This window comes from Pan paniscus, chromosome 13, assembly GCF_029289425.2.
Source record: "Pan paniscus chromosome 13, NHGRI_mPanPan1-v2.0_pri, whole genome shotgun sequence".
In the NCBI taxonomy this organism is placed as follows: Eukaryota; Metazoa; Chordata; class Mammalia; order Primates; family Hominidae; genus Pan; species Pan paniscus.
In genome coordinates, this window is record NC_073262.2 from 100237983 (window position 1) to 100258634 (window position 20652).

General features: G+C 40.4%; 1 protein-coding gene across 2 annotated transcripts in view; it reads right to left on the reverse strand.

Annotated features, from left to right (window-relative positions):
• RFTN2 (raftlin family member 2) overlaps positions 1–20652 on the reverse strand; it is a 101772-nt gene that overhangs the window by 41134 nt on the left and 39986 nt on the right. Inside the window, exons 4-7 of one of the 2 annotated variants that reach the window (XM_034954740.3) lie at positions 18152–18380; positions 15440–15649; positions 4394–4515; positions 2465–2568 (exon numbers count right to left, since the gene is read on the reverse strand). In XM_034954740.3, the coding sequence (XP_034810631.1) occupies positions 2465–2568; positions 4394–4515; positions 15440–15649; positions 18152–18380 (665 nt within the window). Of the gene's footprint in view, positions 1–2464; positions 2569–4393; positions 4516–15439; positions 15650–18151; positions 18432–20652 lie in introns of both variants that reach the window. The other variant, XM_003825315.5, reaches the window with a different exon arrangement.

Genomic DNA, 20652 nt, shown 5'->3' on the forward strand with positions numbered 1-20652 from the left:
TAAACAATGATGAAGCTATAATTAAAACAAGATCTGCTTAGCTCCAAAGCCTGGGCAGCTCATAACCATTCCTCTAGTGTCAGAGACTAAAAACTTCGGGCTCTATCCTCTATTTTGACCAAGGTCAACTGTATATAACACTTTTCTTTATTTGTAAAGATGACATCATTGACCATGATTACTATCATTGTGTGTACTGAAGCAGCTAAGAACAGCATGTGACTTGTCACAGGGACAGTATATTTGCACAAGAATAAAAAGGCGGAGAATAAACAAGATTTACCAACAATCCTTGTTACCAAATGACCTTCATCCTATATTTCCTGTGTTGCAGGCACTTGGCAGGACTCAAATTACAAAATGCAAAGGAACAAAATAAACACCAATATTGCACAATGCTCCTTGGCATACAAAAGAAGAGTAGACATTGAGAGTTGTAGTGAGCCTTGTTGCATAATGGCAATTAATGTTAAAATTACATTTTTCTGCTATCTTCTATACAGAGTTAGTAGCATCTTCCTAAATGGAAATCTGCTAAATAGTGATGATGCTGCCCTCTAATCTCTTTAGTATTTGATGATCTCATCCAACTTTGACAGTTTAAAATGTCTCTTCTTTTTAATATTCCTACAGAACCTATAGACTAAGACACCTCATCTAGCCCTTGATTAGTTACTGTATTATATTACACAATACATAAGCTTGATCTGCCCTGACCAGAATGTAAGTCCCTTGTTTTGTACATATGAAACGTAAGCTTAACCAGCTCACAAGATCCTTCAGGGCCAGAAACCATGTACAGCTTCCACATATTTTTATTTATTGATTGACTTTTTGCCTTTTAAATTTGATTTTTAAAATTTAAAATTCAGAATGGCGTGGCAGAGATAAGAGAAGGAGCATCTGAATGCTGAGAAGAGTTTGGCTGGAGATGGTTGGAGAGGAGATTGGCTGCTGGATGGTCAAACTCTGGAAGATGATCATCTTCCCACTGCATCCCACCTCTACCCTCAATAAAACCTGCACAATCACTGTCCTCAATTCCCTGTGCAACTTGGTTCTTCCTGGACGCTGGACAAGGACCTAGGTACTGAGAGGACACTAAGCTGGTTAACACTTAAGCCCTCTGCAGATGGCAAAACTAAAAGATCACTGTAACACATGCCTACTTGGGCTTTGGGAGTCACAGGCACCCACCCCTAGATGCTACCATGGGGCTGGAGCCCCACAGCACTCACCCCAGCTCCTGCACCTGCCCATCTGTGTGCTTCCCCTCCTGTAAGTGGTTTGAGCATGCAGAGGGTGAACAAACAAGCCACACCCCTGTCACACATCCTGCAAGGTTGAGGGCGGGGGTGTCATGGAATTCTCCTGTTTCGTGAAGACTGAATCTTGAGAATTATTACTATTCTGTTATTTGACAGATATGTCAGAGTACAAAAGGCTGGGAAATCATGCTTCAAGGAGTCATCACTCAATTTGAGAACAGTTACTATAGAGCTCTGGGAAGAAAAGTAGATTAATTGCTTTGCTTACTTCAAACATTCCTTTTTTGTTCTTTAAACTTGAGTTTCTTTACTTTATATCCACCTTAATTCCTTTCCCTACCCGAAGAAGGTGTGGCTTTTCAGATAAAGCCATGCCAATCAAAGGTTTTTAAATGTTGTGCGGTACTGGGATACTGGACAGGGCTAAGTTGCTAAACCGGGAAGGCCAGAAAAGGTGAGTGAAGTGGGTTAGACTAAGGAAGGGGAAGTTGCTTTCCTTAGTCACACATGCCAATCACTCAGAATGTTGAACCATAATTGACTCTGCTAAAAGGGAAGGCCTAGTTGGTACTGTGCTGTCCTCTGCAGGTAGTCACCTGCCCAGGCAGGACAGCCTTAGCAGTCAGTCATTTCCTGGATGCCAAAGCGGGCAGAGGACACATCTCTGGGTCCCAGGAATAGCAAAGCATTTTACATAATGACTTACTTGGTCTCTGTTTCCCTCTCTCAAAAAAGTAAGATTCAATTTTTCCTTTCCAGGAAAGTTAGTAAAAGGAGAAAAGGAAAAGGAAAGTTAGTACTTACAAAATATTGGCATTTGGTTCTAATGTAGGTATTTATTTTAATGGAAACAGCTACCAAGTCCATGTGCCAAGGGGAACTAACTCACCACACTGGAGGGGAGGTGGCAGAAGCGCTCCTCCATCCTGCTCACTCTGGAACCCTACTGTGTCCTAAACCTGGCTGTGGGCTGGGGTGAGAACAGTTTTGGATATGTGCTGCAGAGCCTAACAGCTTATACATCTATAATGCCAAGGACTATATTTACTAACCTCTAAGGTCCATAAAATCAAATTAGAAGCTCAGTGTAATGTTTTCTGTAGGCATTAAACAAATATTTGTTGAATTGAACTATCTAACAGATGAAGTTATATATTAGAATTAAATGATAGCATGTAAGGATACTTTTGCCTTACCTGTCATGTCTCAATACAGGTGTGGGCAACACGCTTGTCAGAAGCCATCCGAATTCAGCCAGAGTGTGCAGCAGAGGGCCATAATCTGTTTTGATTTCACATCCCTGCATGAATAAGTATAAGAGCTCATAGTCTAATGGCAAAGACAACCAACTACACAATTACAACAAAGGGTGATGCGTGTTAGGATGAGGGGAGTTCACTTTCATCCGCTGCAGCCTTCCTGGGCTTCATGTTCTGCTCTGCTTCCTTCTGATAATTGAACCAAGTTAGAAACACTAGTAATGGAGAGAGGTTTCCATCCCGTTGTCCGAAGTTTGGGCCTTCCTTTGGTCTTGTTAGGGCAGTGGTTCTCGAAATTTAATACATGGGGTTGGGGAGCTGGGAATCTGCATTTTATTTTATTTTATTTTATTTTATTTTATTTTATTTTATTTTAAAGAGAAGGTCTCATTCCTACATCCAGGCTAGGGTGCAGTGGCACAATCATAACTAACTTTAACCTCAATCTCCTGGGCTCAAACTATCCTCCTGCCTCTGCCGCCTGAGTAACTGGGACTACAGGTGCATGACACTATACCTGGTTAATTTTAAAATTTTTTGTAGAGATGGGGTCTCACTATGTCGCCCAGGCTGGTCTTGAACTCCCGGGCTCAAGTTATCCTCCCATTTCACCTTCCTAAAGTGCTGGGGTTACAGACGTGAGCCACTGTGTCAGGCAGAGGCTGCATTTTAACACGAGTTCCTTAGCGGATTTGGATCCAAGAAGTTTCTAGAACACATTTCAGAAACATGGGTCTAGGGACCAGGAAGTGAGGACAAGAGTGGAGAGTGACAATAGTGGTATTGAAGATGAGAGGCGCTTGGGTGTGGGGAGTCTTTTCACTGCTTTTTTCTTAATTTGGAATTGAGTTTTGCTAGGAGCTCTACCTCTTTCCTCAAATCCTTTTTCCCCACTCAATGGGTTTTCTAGTTTCTTTGAAAATGGGCTATGTCTCTTTAACCTGTATAAGGTCAGAAAGGTAAAAGTATCCCTGAAACAGCCTGTCAGGGAGGGCCTCAAACACAAAACAGAATATACCTGAATTCAGTGTGTACACCTCAAAGACAGTCCATTCAGTGACATCTGAATTCAGGGTGCACAACATCAGCAGCAATGTCATCTCTGTTTGTGAAGGACAATGCTGTGTGTACATATTTGGCCTGGCGAGAGAGAGAACATCTTTTGGATATTTTTGCCTTTGAAAGTCATTCATAAGGTTAAAAAAAACCTCAGTCACATTGGTTGATTGGAGATAAAACACTAGTTGAGTGACCGAATTTTTTTCTTTCAATCAGTTGTCACGGAATGCTGTAAAGAGAAGCTCAGTGCCAGGAGATGTTTTTTGGCTTAAAATTTTGGGGAACTTACTGCTGCTTATGCATAGTTAATTATTTCTCTATCTTGCAAAAACATTTAACACTGGATAAAGCAAATTACCTTTTCACAAATCCGAAAGAAGTTTGTTCATGCATTTGTAATGAGATTCTAAACACTAAACAAATATGTGTTTAAGGATACTGCATGTGCCAGGCACTGAAGATCTTTAACATGTAAAATAAAATATATATAGCCTGGGCAACATGGCGAGACCCTGTCTCTACAAAAAATACAAAAAAATTAGATGAGTATGGTGGTGCAGGCCTGTAGTCCCAGCTACCTGGGAGGCTGAGGTTGGAGAATCACCTGAGCCAGGGGAAGTTGAGGCTGCAGTGACCTGTGATGGTGCCACTGCACTCCAGCCTGGGTAACAGAGTAAGGCCCTGACTCAAAAAAACAAAAACAAAAACAAACAAACAAACAAATGAAAAACCCAAACCAAACATATATATATATTATATATTATATTTATATATGTAAAGCTAAATTGTCAGAAAACTGCAGCTCACCTCAATAACAGTCCATTGTTCTACTACGATGGCATCATTTCCTTTCCTACTAGAACCTGGAACTCCAGAACCTTCTTCTTCATAGATAAAAAATCCTTCCAAAGATTTAGGCAAATGTTCCCCTGTGAGGAAGAGGGTACAATTAAGAAGGGTTGTAAATACTAAGTGGCTCATAAAACCATCTAAATCCTTAAATAACTCATATAGGAAACTGAAGGAAAAACATTTCAATTAAAAAACATTTGTTTTGGCTGAATCAAAAATCTCCTCCTCCTCTTGGAAAGTTTTCTTTCTCCCCAAAGATCAACACTTTTTTTTTTTTTTTTTACTTCACTGAATTAAAATCCAACTATACATATAAAAACTACAATAGCAAAAACAAGGTAAAATAGTGTGGCACAGTGAGAAGCGAGTGGAAAATCAATCTAAAAGGCATCTGGATGTGATCTTCATTTTGAAATCAAAATTTGGTTTCAGATCTATACATTGTATGCATGTTAATTATAACCATTAAGAGAAACAGCATAAAACTGTTAATATTTGAAATTAAAGACATAATATTAAAATTAATGCTAGGTAAGATTACTTCAAAAGACCTAAACACAGAACAATTCTTTACCTCAATGATGGGTTAAAAAAAAAAATAAGAAAAACAGGGACAGGAAGACCCTAAACAGAAGTCATTGTCAAAAGAATTCCTGCTGGGAAGGAAGTTTTAAGGGAGGGCCTCTCTGCCTTTTTCTTGAATAGTTGACGATAACCAGCTGGCCTACACAAACTGATTTTATGGAAGTTCTTTTGTCTCCTATTTTGCTATAGGAGACATTTTTCCCATGGTCATGTGCTGCTTAAACATTTCGGTTTTTGTGTAGCACAATGTCACATTAAAGTTTCCCTGGTTGACAGCTCTCTAAATTCTAAAGGCCTGCAAAGTTTTCAAAGGATCTTTTAAGCTTAAAGATAAAAAAGACAAAAGTAATTTTAATGTAATTTTCTGTTTTAATTTTCATTATCAGGCTATAAATTTTAAGAGATAAATCATCATTATTATTTTTTTGACATCATTCATGGTTAGGGCAGAACACCATGAAGAATTTGCATTGTTCAGAGTGGTTCCCAAGAACCCAGTAGGCTGGGCGCAGTGGCTCACGCCTGTAATCCCAACACTTTGGGAGGCCGAGGCAGGCAGATCACCTGCGGTAGGGAGTTTGAGACCAGCCTGACCAACATGGAAAAAACCCATATCTACTAAAAATACAAAATTAGCTAGGCATGGTGGCGCATGCCTGTAATCCTGGCTACTCGGGAGGCAGAGGCAGGAGAATCGCTTGAACCCGGGAGGGGGAGATTGCGGTGAGCCGAAATCGTGCCATTGTACTTCAGCCTGGGTGACAGAGCAAGACTCCATCTCAAAAACAAAACAAAACAAAACAGAAAAATGAAAAACAAACAAAAAACCCAGTGAAGTTTAGTTTCCTAGTTCAAGCTGGTTTTCTAATTGCAGTGTCTATTTCATTTCCTTTAAGTGTACTTATTTACTGTCACACTGAAGTGACCAGTGGAATCAAATTTGTTTCTGATTGAAAGTTTAGGGCATCACTACATCATCTACAATTGTGCATGCCCCAAGTTCCCTTTTAGAGGTATGTGTTTTAAAATTAGTTGTATCCTGTGATAATTACATAGTTAATTATAATCTCCTTCTTTCTTACTTTGGGATTATATAATGTGAAAACTCTGGGCTTTGTGGCTCCAGGTGTGTTTTCTTGCTCTCAATATTGGGAGGCACTAGCACAGTCCCACCTTGCTTTATTGTGCTTTGCTTTACTGTGTTTTGCAGATACCGGTTTTTTTTTGTTTTTTTGTTTTTTTCAAATTGAAGGTTTGTGGCAATCCTGCATTGAACAAGTCTATTAGTGCCATTTTTCCAAAGGTGTGTACTCACTTCATGTGTTGGTGTCACATTTTAGTAATTCTTGCAACATTTCAACCTTTTTCATTATTATTCTATCTGTTATGGTGGTCTGTGATCAATGATCTTTGATGTTACTATTGTAATTGTTTTGGGCCACTGGGAACCATGCCCATATAAAATGGTGAATTTAACTGATAAACGTTGTGGGGGTTCTGACTGCTCCACTGACTGGCCCTTCCCCCATCTCTCTCCCTCTTCTCGAGCCCCCCATTCCCTGAAATTAGGCCAATTAATAACCCCGAAATAGCCTCTAGGTGTTCAAGTGAAAAGAAGAGTCACAAGTTTCTCATTTTAAATCGATGGGAATTATTATTAAGCTTAGTGAGGAAGACATGTCAAAGCTGAGACAGGCGGTAAACTAGGCCTCTTGTGTCAGTTAGCCAAGTTGTGAATGTAAGGGAAAAGTTCTTGAAGGAAAATAAAAGTGAATGAATGATAAGAAAGCAAAACAGACTTCTCGATGATGGAGACAGTTTTAGTGGTCTGGATAGAAGATCAAAGCAGCCACAAGCAGTCCCTTAAGCCAAAGCCTAATCCAGAGCAAGATCCTAACTCTCTTCCATTCTATGAAGGCTGAGAGAGGTGAGGAAGCTGTGGAAGAAAAGTTGGAAGCCAACAGAGGTTGGTTCATGAAGTTTAAGGAAAGAAGCTGTCTCCATAACATAAAATTGCAAGGTGAAGGAGCAAGTGCTAATGTAGAAGCTGCAGCAAGTTATCTAGAAGATCCAGCTAAGAGAATAGATAAAGGTGGCTACACAAAACTACAGATTTTTATTTATTATTTATTTATTTATTTTGAGACAAGGTCTCACTCTTTCACTCAGGCTGGGGTGCGGTGGCATGATCTCGGCTCACTGCAACCTCTACCTCCCCAGGCTCAAGCAATTCTCCTGCCTCAGCCTTCCAAGTAGCTCAGATTATAGGCACACACCACCAAACCCAGCTAATTTTTGTATTTTTAGTAGAGGCGTGGTTTCACCATTTTAGCCAGGCTGATCTCGAACTCCTAACCTCAAATGATCCAACCTCCTCAGCCTCCCAAAGTGTTGGGATTACAGGTGTGAGCCACTGCGCCTGGCCTAAAACTATAGATTTTCAGCGTCAGTAAAACAACCTTACAGTGGAAGACGTCATCCAGGACTTTCATTGCTAGAGAGGAGAAGTCAATGCCTGGCTTCAAAGCTTCGTAGGACACGCTGACTCTCTTGTTAGGGACTAATGCAGCTGGTGACTTTAAGTTGAAGCCAATGCTCATTTACTATTCCAAAAATCCTAGGGCCCTTAAGAATTATGCTAAATCTACTCTGCCTGTGATCTAGACATGGAAAACAAAGGCTGGATGACAGCACATCTGTTTATAGCAAGGGTTACTGAATATTTTAAGCCCATTATTCAGACCTACTGCTCAGAAAAAAAGATGCCTTTCAAAATATTATGCTTATTGACAATGTACTTGGTCACCTAACAGCTCTGATGAAGATATACAAGAAGATTAATGTTTTCATGCCTGCTAACACAACATCCATTCTGAAGCCCATGGATCAAGGAGCCATTTTGACTTTCAAGTCATATATTTAAGAAATACATTTTGTAAGGCTATAGCTGCCATAGATAGTGATTCCTCTGATGGATCTGGGCAAAATAAATTAAAACCTTCTGGAAAGGATTCACTATTCTAGATGCCATTAAGAACATTTATGATTCATGGGAGGAGGCCAAAATATCAACATGAACAGGAGTTTGAAAGAGGTTGACTCCAATTTTCATGGATGACTTTGAGGGGCTCAAGACTTCAGTGGAGAAAGTAATTGCAGATGTGGTGAAAATAATGAGAAAGCCAGAATTAGAAGTGGAGCCTAAAGATGAGACTAAATTGCTGCAATCTTGTAGTAAAACCTGAATGGATGAGTTGCTTCTTATGGATGAGCAAAGAAAGTGGTTTCTTTCTTTTTTTTTGTTGTTGTTTTTTTGAGATGGAGTCTCACTCTGTCTCCCAGGCTGGAGTGCAGTGGCACGATCTCAGCTCACTGCAACCTCCACTTCCCAGGTTCAACTGATTCTTGTGCTTCAGCCTCTTGAGTAGCTGGGACCGCAGGCGTGCACCACCATGCCAGGCTAATTTTTGCATTTTAATTTATTATTTATTTATTTATTTTTGAGACAGAGTTTTGCTTTTGTTGCCCAGGCTGGAGTGCAATGGCATGATCTTGGCTCACTGCAACCTCTGCCTCCCAGGTTCAAGTAATTTTCCTGCCTCAGCCTCCTGAGTAGCTGGAATTACAGGCGTGTCACTACGTCTGGCTAATTTTGTATTTTTAGTAGAGACAGGGTTTCACCATGTTGGTCAGGCTGGTCTTGAACTACTGACCTCAAGTGATCCACCTGCCTCGGTCTCCCAAAGTGCTGGGATTACAGGTCTGAGCCACCACGGCTGGCAAATTTTTGTGTTTTTAGTAGAGATAGGGTTTCACCATGTTGGCTAGGGTGGTCTCGAACTCCTGACCTCAAGTGATCCTCCCGCCTCGGCCTCCCAAAGTGCTGGGATTACAGGTGTGAGCTACTGTGCCCAGTCTAGAAAGTGGTTTCTTAAAATGGAATCTACTCCTGGTGAAGATGCTGTGAACATTGTTGAAATGACAATGAAGGATTTAGAATATTAAATAAACTTAGGCGATAAAGCAGTTGGAGGGTTTGAGAGGATTGACTCCCATTTTGAAAGAAGTTCTACTGTGGTTAAAATGCCGTCAAACAGCATCATATGCTAGAGAGAAATCTTTTGTGAAAGAAAGAGCTGGCGTGGCACGGTGACTCATGCCTGTAATCCCAGCACTTTGGGAGGCTGAGGCAGGTGGATCACTTGAGTTCAGGAGTTCAAGACCAGTCTGGGCAACATAGTGAGATCCTGTCTCTAAAAAAATAGCCAGTGTGGTGGTGCACACCTTGGTCCCAGCTACCCAAGAGGCCAACGTGGGAAGATTGCTTGAACCTGGGAGGCGGAGGTTGCAGTGAGCTGAGATCACATCACTGTGCTCCAGACTGGGTGACAGGGCGAGACTCTATCCCCAAAGAGAAAAAAATTAAATTAGAAATTGCTACAGCCACCCCCAACCTTCAGCAACCACCACCCTGATCAGTCAGCCACCATCAACACAGAGGCAAGACCCTCTACCATCAGGCTGGTCTCAAACTCCAGGCCCCCAGGGATTCTCCCACCTTGGCCTCCCAAAGTACTGGGACTACAGGCATGAACCACACTGTGCTGGCCCATTCTTTTCAAATATATTCATCTTACATAAAAGCCACTCAATCTTAAAGTAATATTGACACTCCAGGAAGAGTTATATTCTGCAAACTTGTGAACTTGTGTACTCCTTGGCACAAGGCTGCATATCCTGAGGGTACTTGAACCCTGGTTTGAAAAGCACACGTTTGAAGGGCTCCCAGGGAATGGTTTACTTTTCTGGACATGTCTTGTCTTTTAGCTGGATATGATATTGACATTCCTGTAAAGGTGCAGAGAGGTAACACTCCATTTTAGTTTTTTTGGTTCCCCTGTCATTTTTGGTATTCAACTGCCCAGAGGTGGGCCCGGGAGCATCTTTGAAGTAGAGGGCAGGCACATATGGTAACTCTAAAAAGAATCTTAGCCTATCCACTTCTTTCCATCTCCACCATCATCTCTCTAGGGACCACTGCAACAGCCTCTTAACAGCCTCCCCACCACACTTCCACTCTTGCCCTCTGTGATCCATTTCTCATAATGAGGGCAAAGAAATTCCTCTCTCCTCTCCTCTCCTCTCCTCTCCTCCCCTCCCTTCCCCTCCCCTCCTCTCCCCTCCCTTCTCTTTTCTCTCCTCTCTTTTCCTTTCCTTTCTTCTTTTTTTGAGGTGGAGTCTCACTCTGTTGCCCGGGCTAGAGTGCAGTGCAGTGGTGTGATCTCGGCTCACTGCAACCTCCACCTCCCAGGTTCAAGAGATTTTCCTGCCTCGGCTTCCTGAGTAGCTGGAACTACAGGCGCCCACCATGCCCGGCTAATTTTTGCATTTCTAATAGAGACAGCGTTTTGCCGTGTTGGCCAGGCTAGTCTTGAACTCCTGACCTCAAGTGATCCACCTGCCTTGGCCTCCCAAAGTGCTGGGATTACAAGCGTGAGCCACCGCACCTTGCTAGAAATTCTTTAAAAATTGCAAATGAGATCATGACTCCCTGTTTAAATCTTTAATGAATGAATTGGAATAAATATCTTGGTAAAAGCACACACTCCATCTAGGTGGCTCTACCACTTTCTAGTTGTGTGAATGCAGGCACCTTATGTAAAATCTCTGTGCTTCAGTTCCTTCATATGTAAAAGGAGAATAAGCATGGCCTGGCACGATGGCTCACACCTGGAATCCCAGCACTTGGGAGGCCAAAGCTGGAGGATCACTTGAAGCCAGGAGTTTGAGACCAACCTGGGCAGCAAAGTGAGACCATGTCTACAAAAAAATTTAAAAAATTAGCTGGGTGTGGTGGCGTGCATACAGTCCTGGTTACTCGGGAGGCTGAGGTGGGAGGATTGCCTCGGCCCAGGAGTTCAAGGCTACAGTGAACTATGATTGTGCCCTTGCACTCCAGCCTGGGTGACAGTGAGACCCCATCTACAAATAAATAAATAAATAAATAAAGTTAAAATTAAAAAAAAAGGAATAATCTTCTTTTTTTTTGTTTTTTTTTGAGATGGAGTCTTGCACTGTCGCCTGGGCTAGAGTGCAGTGGTGTGATCTCGGCTCACTGCAACCTCTGCCTCCTGGCAAGCAATTTTCTTGCCTCGGCCTCCTGAGTAGCTGGGACTATAGGCGCCCGCCACCACATCCAGCACAATTTTTGTATTTTTAGTAGAGACGGGGTTTCACTACGTTGGCCAGGCTGGTCTCAAACTCCTGACCTCGTAATCCGCCCACCCCAGCCTCCCAAACTGCTGGGATTACAGGCGTGAGCCACCATGCCCAGCCATAATCATCTTTACCTCACAGGTTGCTGTGGGGACTAAATGAGTTAATGAATGCAAAATGCTTAGCACAACGCTGGTGTATAGCAAGTACAAAATAGATGTTAGCTGCTGTCATTGCATTCTTCCTGTTTAGGACCCTGTAGGGACTGGCTGCTGCCTACCTCTTCCATTGTGTCCAGAGCCATACTGTTGCTTGCCTTGCTCCAGAAACACAGACCTTTTCCCAGTTCCTCTTTCCTGCCCTAAGGTCTTTGTACATTTAGATGTGTTTCTCCGGCCTAGAATGGCCTACTTCTGGTTCTCACAGGTCTGCTCCTCTCCAGCTGCCCAGTGTCAGTGTGATTGCTGCCTTCTCAGAGGGGACCTCCCGACCACCTCTTTAAGTGAGTTCTTCCCTGGTACTCTCGCCATAATATCCTCTATGGTCATGTTACACAATTTTCTTAGTTTTGAAATTAGATATATATGTTTTGACACTTTCACTGCCTGACTGCCCGATGCCATACGGCTAGTGCCTTGTAAGTAGGGAAGAGTATTAAAAACCCAGTGCTTGGCATGGGTCCTGGCATATATGAAATGAGTTTCAATGTTATAACTCCATCCTCACTCTTCATTGTGCTACCTCTCCTCTACTAGTGCCACACAAACATTTTTATAGGAGTGGAAAGATTGAAATGAATAACAAGTGAAGTCTGAAAAGAATTCTTAAAAAATCAAAATGTAGCCTTAAGATGTGGTATCCTAAGGTGGGGAAAGACTATGCTCTGGCGGTGGTGGGGCATTTGGAGGCTGGGGAAGTGTAGGAACCTCGAGGCTAATTGTGTGTGTGTGTCCCAGGGTGTGCTTCACAGCAGAAAAGGCTGTTAGAGTGAGTGTGGAGGGACACTGAGAAGGAATTTCACAGATCTTACAACTTTTACACTCTGCTGAAGTAGAAAACTTTTTGAACATCTGTCCCCCGCCTCCCCCCCCCACCCCCCCGTGTTTCTGGAAGGAGGTATTTTATTCAGTGTGATTTGTGGGGTAATATATTTAAATTTCTGAGTGCTGTCTGGTTTTGTTCTTCCATTCCTCATGGTGGGCTAACTTCTGACAATATTTTGCAAGAGGACAGAAGCAAGACCAAACAAAATATGCATTGTCTGCCCCCACCACCCTCCCCATGTGCTTTAGATGTCAGGCATCAAACATACCAAAACAAAGCGACCAATTCAGCCCTGCTTCCTCTGAATGCTTCTCACAGTGACACAGATATTGGTCACAATTTCCCCTTGGCAACTTCCCTGTGTACTCCCAGGAAAGTCCCAAATGACATGCTCAGTTGCCAGACCCCATAGACTGACGTGGCTCGTGAGGGGCTTGCCATAGCCTGCAATGTCAAATGTCTAATGAGACATTCCAGAGCTGCTGAGAGGGGAAGATTCTGCACCCCCGTCTCCGTGACCCCCTCCACCCCATGAGCTGCTGAGAGAGGGAGTCTCCCTGGGGCTCTCTAAATAGCTTCTGAGGCTTTAAGAACAAAAGCCACACAGAGCCTGGCTGGCAACTGCTGTGGCTAATTTTATTTTCATCAGGCAAGACCCAAGGCAGGGATGCCTGAGAGAGATTGTGAAAAGCGTATGTTTTGTTTTTCTGTTCAGCAGTTAGTCACACACCAAAATTTGAAATGGCTTCAACTAAACTTTTTGGAGAGAAGAGAAACAAGAGAGAAAGAGAAAGAGAGAGAGAGAGAGATATTATGAAGCATAAACCAACCTCTAAATAGATGATCCACACTAAAAGTACTGTAATTGCACATAACAAGTGGCAGGAAAGAAAACTAACACCAGAAAATGAACTCTGACTGTAGGCTAGGCATTCTGGGAGTCACTTTACATTTATTATATCTTGTTACATCATCACAACAGAAAAAGTAGGAGTATTTTTATTCCTCTTTAAGAAACTGAGACTCAGTGAGCTCAACTAACTTCCCAAGATGACACAGCTAATAAGTAGAAGACATAGGATTTAAACCTTGGTCTGTCTGATTCTAAAGCCCATGTCCTTCCTATGAAACTTTGCTATTGCTATAAAAGACCAAGTGGATGGGACTGTAAACTAGTTCAACCATTGTGGAAGACAGTGTGGCAATTCCTCGACGATCTAGAACTAGAAATATCATTTGACCCAGCCATCCCATTACTGCGTATATACCCAAAGGATTATAAATCATGCTGCTATAAAGACACACGTACACGTATGTTTATTGTGGCACTATTCATAATAGCAAAGACTTGGAACCAACCCAAATGTCCATCAATGATAGACTGGATTAAGAAAATGTGGCACATATACACCATGGAATACTATGCAGCCATAAAAAAGGATGATTTCATGTCCTTTGTAGGGACATGGATGAAGGTGGAAACCATCATTCTGAGCAAACTATCGCAAGGACAGAAAACCAAACACCACATGTTCTCACTCATAGGTGGGAATTGAACAATGAGAACACTTGGACACAGGGTGGGAAACATCACATACTGGGGCCTGTCGTGGGGCAGGGGGACGGGGGAGGGATAGCATTAGGAGAAATACCTAATGTAAATGACGATTTGATGGGTGCAGCACACCAACATGGCACATGTATACCTATGTAACAAACCTGCACATTGTGCACATGTACCCTAGAACTTAAAGTATAAAAAAAAAAAAAAAAGACCAAGTGGAAGAGGCTTCCAATAACCAAAAAATATGAAGAAATATTTTTAATTTTTATACACACACACACACACACACACACACACATTTATTTTATTTTATTTTATTTTATTTTGAGACAGTGTCTTACTCTGTCACCCAGGCTAGAATGTTGTGGTGCAATCATGGCTCACTGCAGCCTTGACCTCCCTGGGCTCAGGTGATCCTCCCACATCAGCCTCCTGGGTAGCTGGGAATACAGGTGGCTGCCACCATGCCTGACTAACGTTTGCATTTTTTGTAGAGATGAGGTTTCGCCATATTGCCCAGGCTAGTCTCGAACTCCTGGACTCAAGTGATCTGCTTGCCTTGGCCTCCCAAAATGCTGGGATTACAGGTGTGAGCCGCAGTGCCTGGCCTACTGAAAAATACTAAGAAATGTTTATTTAGCACCTGCTATGTGCTAAGCATTACGCAAGGTATTGTATTTCTGGGTGCTCCAATTCGTTTGGTCCTTAATACTGCTAGTTAAAAGGGCCTATTGGAACATGACTCCTGATAATTTAAAATATCATCCAAAGTCTGTAGTTGGATCAGTTAAGGTAATACTAGGCTGATTTAACAATAGTAAGGTATAGGGAGATCTTATTTGCTTTTCATTCTTTCCTCTAACCTCATAGATTTAAGAGTTCCTAATTATCCTGGATTTCCTAAACTTCACCTTTCCTAATGCATTTTTCTAGTCTCATTACTACCTTTCCTTTTTCTTTTTTTAACCCTCATCTCTTAAAAAAACTTCCTAGAAAGTCATTTTTGATAATATTTTATAGTTTGTCTTTATTTTTGTGATAGACACAAATAATTACATACTCCACTGTAACTAAATGAGGAAGGCTAGAGAGGGATGAAAGACAAGGTGAAGACAGAAGTAAGAACAGAGCCAACGTCACTTTCTAAACCAAAGATGATTTTTCTGTACAAATTATAGAAAGAATCAGGTATAGACTGACTATATACATGGTAGATAGTGTTCAAAATTGGGATAATGTAATAAATATGAATAGTAACCACGAAATGCCATCATAAACCTCCCGTTTGGACTATTATAGTACATCTTATTTGGAAAATTCTCCTAGTCAATCACACAGTGGTTTCCCAATTACAACCCAACAGTGAACATTTTACGTTATATTTCTGCCCACACTCCTTAAGTGTCCATTGTGCTGAAGGAGCTTTAAGCTTTTAAATTAAAGCTACATATCTGTGTAACAGCTGGAATTTATTTCCTTAGGAATGGTATCTGTCCTTTCAGCCATAGAACTTGAGAGGTAAAAACATTTTCACTGATTTTGATACAAGTTCAAATTCTTCAGATATAAAATATCATTAACATAAAACTTACCTTTAGATGTTTCCCAGAATACAAAAGAATCAATTAAAGACAAGCCTTGTTTATAATAAAAGGTAGTTAACTCCAGCCAATCAGCATCAAGTGTACTAATGACTGATCCTTTTCTTGTTACTTTCATTGACAGGATGCCTTCCTGATAGGCCCAGGAGGTTGAATCATCATCAAAAGCATTGAAGACTGTATACAATTTGTTATCTGAGGCTAGGCATTCAGAAGGAGAAAAAAGGGGAAAATTATAATTTTGTTGATCAAAGATTCTTAATTTTTTCACTAATCATGAGATATTCCAAGCATACAAACAAGCACTCAGCTTAATCAAATGTCAATAATATGCTATATTTGTTTCAGACTATTTTTTCAAAGAAATGAGAAATGGATACGGTTGAGGCTACTATGTGGTATCCTCTAATTCTATTCTCCAGAAATAAGTACTATAATGAAGTTGGTGTTTATCATTCTCATGCAAGCTTTTAATCTTTTAATACACACTTATATAACCATAAATGATGTGTAACATTTTACAGTTTGAAAATTTTTTTAAAAATGGTATCCTACTGTAGATATGAATTGACCTTTTGTTCAACATGCCTTTGAAATGTAAATAACCATATAGATCTTATTCATTTATTTTAACTGCTACATAGTATGCCAATGTTCTAGTCTCCTTTTGGTGGACATATGCAATATTTCCAATTTTTCTGTTATTACAAACTTTGTATCTCTTTGGACATGTGTGAGAGTGACCCTAGAACAGACATGGAAATGCTGGATCATATCTTCTGCTTTACTAGGAATTGGCAAATTCTTAACGTGGGGTCAGTGGATCCACACCTATGTTTGTGTTTTAGGAAGCTTAACATCACTGGTATGACAGACAAAAGTATCTGGATTCCATGGATTTCACCAGGTACTCAAAGAGGTCTTTTGTGAATTATTGCTACCCCCATTCTCCCTCTTCTAATTAAAAACCACTGCTACAGAAAAGTTATTGAGAAGTACATACTTTAAAAATACTGAGAGAGAGGAATCTAAAGATTGATAGTTACATTAAGTACTATATTGGATTTAGAACTTAAAGGAATAGAAATAGACATCTGATTTGCTCAAAGTAAGGGTGGGAACTCACATGGAGTTTAAAGGTAGGAATGGGTGGAAGATAGTGAATAGCTCTCTGACCATAATTCCGATACCTCTTGTTCACTTTTACATTCTGATACGGTTTGGCTGTGTCCCCACCCAGATCTCATCTTGAATTGTAGTTCCCATAATCCCCACATGTTGTGGGAGGGATCAGTTAGTGATAGTTGAATCATGGGAGCGGTTTCCCCCATCCTGTTCTAATAACAGTGAGTTAGTTCTCACAGGATCTGATGGTTTTATAAGGGGCCTCCCCCTTTGCTGGGCTTTCATTCTTCTCTCTCCTTCCACCATGTGAAGAAGGACATGTTTGCTTTCCCTTCTGCCATGATTGTCAGTTTCCTAAGGCCTCTCCAGCCATGCTGGACTGTGAGTCAATTAAATCTCTTTCCTTTATAAATTACCCAGTCTAGGGTATTTCTTTATTTGCAGCATGAGAACAGACTAATACACATTCCTATAATTTTTACATTGCAGAAAAATCAGGGACATTGTTAGCTAGGAAATGGGTGAGAAAAGAGGAGGGTGGTGGTGATGATGGTGGAGATGGGTGCGATCTAAGTTGGTAAATGCTCCCAGTTATTTCTTCAGGAGGTGGAGCTTATGTGGCTAAATGAATCTCTGCCATGTATAGGATGCTAAGCACATCAAAACATAACCCAGAAAGCCTGACACCAAGGCGTGCTCCTCCAGTGCCAACACAGATGGAAGGATCAGTTAATAGCAGTTAACATAGAGTTTATTCTGTACCAGGCACTGGGTCAAACACTTTGTAGACATTTCTTATTTACTTCTCACAACAACCCAATGAGGGAGTTCTTACTATTACCCCTTTTTATAAAGAAATTGAGGTATCTGATTCCAGAGCCCATGTTGTTAATGCTAAGGTATATGTAGCCTTTGCTTTTCTCTGATAGTGCTTTTTTAAAGCATGCCCACAAAGGTATCAGAAAACTTTGAATTGTCCCAAATGCATGAATAAAATACTCTCAGTTTCTTTGGAAGACTTGCTAGCTGGCACAGAAGAATACAACTGTTGTTCAAAGTTATTTTAGGATGCAGGCACTATTGTTATATTAATTGTTTCATTATGATGTGCCAGTTTCACATTCTAGTTGATGATCAAAGAAAGCCAATTAATTTCAAAGGTGAAAACCATCCATGAAATGGGAAAGGCCAAAACGAAAATTCTCACATGCTGTTTATTAGTACAAACATAAATCAGAACAGCTTTTTAGACTTAATAGACTCACTTATTTGGTACACATGTACAGCCTCCAATTTATGAGGGAGTTTTGGATGACTAAATAGAAACCAATCTTCAACACAAAGTTTCATTATGTGGATGGCATTTTATGTTCTGCCAGAGACAACTGTCTAAAAAACTGCCCTGCCTTATTGCTAGCTGTAATAACTTTTAAAAATCATGAGGTTTGTATTAGTTCATTTAGTCATTATAATCTTTAGCAATTTACTTTGACTCATATTTCTAAAAAAAACCTCAAAAACTTATTTTGCTTAATTTAAACTATAGTATATTCTCTTTCTACTAATCTTGTCTATTACCTTCTCCCTTTCTTGATTTAGAGGAAGTAGGGCTGCCATTTTGTTCCATTTGATACTGTCCACTTTCATGATGAAGTTCTTCCTCAATTCCGCTTTCAGATGATTGCCCACTTAACGTCCCTTCATTCCAACTTCTACAGTTTTCATCTGAACCGTGTCTCACATGTAGCATCGATTCTATATCTCCATCATGGTTGGTTCCATTGCAGAATTTAGATGGAGAATAATGCTGTGATATGAATCCAACAAATTTCATTCCTCTTTTAGCAGCGACATTAATCTGATATTTAAAAAGAGATGGCAGAACAAAATGTAAACTCTATTTTCATTGATTACTTTATCAATTAACCTTTAGGCTTATTGAGGAAATCCACTAGAAGATGGAGTAACTTGACCAGTGACAAGACTCATTCATAAACTAATGAATCACCTGTAAAATAGCACTGCCCCCAAGACCATGCCACATGATCATCATGACCTTCAAACAAAACCAAATATACTTTAGAAATTATGAAAACAGGAATTATTTTTCCCTGAAGGGCCATTGTTTGGGAAGAACTAATAATTCCGTAGCATGATTTTTGCAGACCGTTTAACAATGGTGTCTCCAGTTGGAGCAAAATTAAAACCTATTCCAAGAAATTCCTAAAAATAACATTACCAAATACATCTTCATTAATAAAGGTTTATTAAATTAAAAGCAAAATACATATAGTTTTGCTTGTTTGATGGTATCAAAGAAAAATGTTAAAAGACTGATTCTTGATGAATGTGTAGGTATAAAGCACAAGCCCAATTTATACCACTACTCTTACAAAGCTTTCTGATCGGCTTATGTCTTTATGGTATTGTCTCCTATGTGGGCCAAACACATAGGATTAGATTAAATCCTATCAGTTAAAGAATAGGATTCTGAAGCATATGATATAATATCAGTGAAATAATTTTTGGGAACTTAAGAATGCTTATTTTTTTATTTTTTCATTTTTTTTATTTTTAAGGATTTTTTATTTATTTATTTATTTATTTATTTTTATTATACTTTAAGCTTTAGGGTACATGTGCACATTGTGCAGGTTAGTTACATATGTATACATGTGCCATGCTGGTGCGCTGCACCCCCTAACTCGTCATCTAGCATTAGGTATATCTCCCAATGCTATAGCTCCCCCCTCCCCCCACCCTACAACAGTCCCCAGAGTGTGATATTCCCCTTCCTGTGTCCATGTGATCTCATTGTTCAATTCCCACCTATGAGTGAGAATATGCGGTGTTTGGTTTTTGTTCTTGCGATAGTTTACTGAGAATGATGATTTCCAATTTCATCCATGTCCCTACAAAGGACATGAACTCATCATTTTTTATGGCTGCATAGTATTCCATGGTGTATATGTGCCACATTTTCTTAATCCAGTCTATCATTGTTGGACATTTGGGTTGGTTCCAAGTCTTTGCTATTGTGAATAATGCCGCAATAAACATACGTGTGCATGTGTCTTTATAGCAGCATGATTTATAGTCCTCTGGGTATATACCCAGTAATGGGATGGCTGGGTCAAATGGTATTTCTAGTTCTAGATCCCTGAGGAGTCGCCACACTGACTTCCACAACGGTTGAACTAGTTTACAGTCCCACCAACAGCGTAAAAGTGTTCCTATTTCTCCACATCCTCTCCAGCACCTGTTGTTTCCTGACTTTTTAATGATCACCATTCTAACTGGTGTGAGATGGTATCTCATTGTGGTTTTGATTTGCATTTCTCTGATGGCCAGTGATGATGAGCATTTTTTCATGACTTTTTTGGCTGCATAAATGTCTTCTTTTGAGAAATGTCTGTTCATGTCCTTTGCCCACTTTTTGATGGGGTTGTTTGTTTTTTTCTTGTAAATTTGTTTGAGTTCATTGTAGATTCTGGATATTAGCCCTTTGTCAGATGAGTAGGTTGCAAAAATTTTCTCCCATTTTGTAGGTTGCTTGTTCACTCTGATGGTAGTTTCTTTTGCTGTGCAGAAGCTCTTTAGTTTAATTAGATCCCATTTGTCAATCTTGTCTTTTGTTGCCATTGCTTTTGGTGTTTTAGACATGAAGTCCTTGCCCATGCCTATGTCCTGAATGGTAATGCCTAGGTTTTCTTCTAGGGTTTTTATGGTTTTAGGTCTAATGTTTAAGTCTTTAATCCATCTTGAATTGATTTTTGTATAAGGTGTAAGGAAGGGATCCAGTTTCAGCTTTCTACATATGGCTAGCCAGTTTTCCCAGCACCATTTATTAAATAGGGAATCCTTTCCCCATTGCTTGTTTTTCTCAGGTTTGTCAAAGATCAGATAGTTGTAGATATGCGGCATTATTTCTGAGGGCTCTGTTCTGTTCCATTGATCTATATCTCTGTTTTGGTAACAGTACCATGCTGTTTTGGTTACTGTAGCCTTGTAGTATAGTTTGAAGTCAGGTAGTGTGATGCCTCCAGCTTTGTTCTTTTGGCTTAGAATTGACTTGGCAA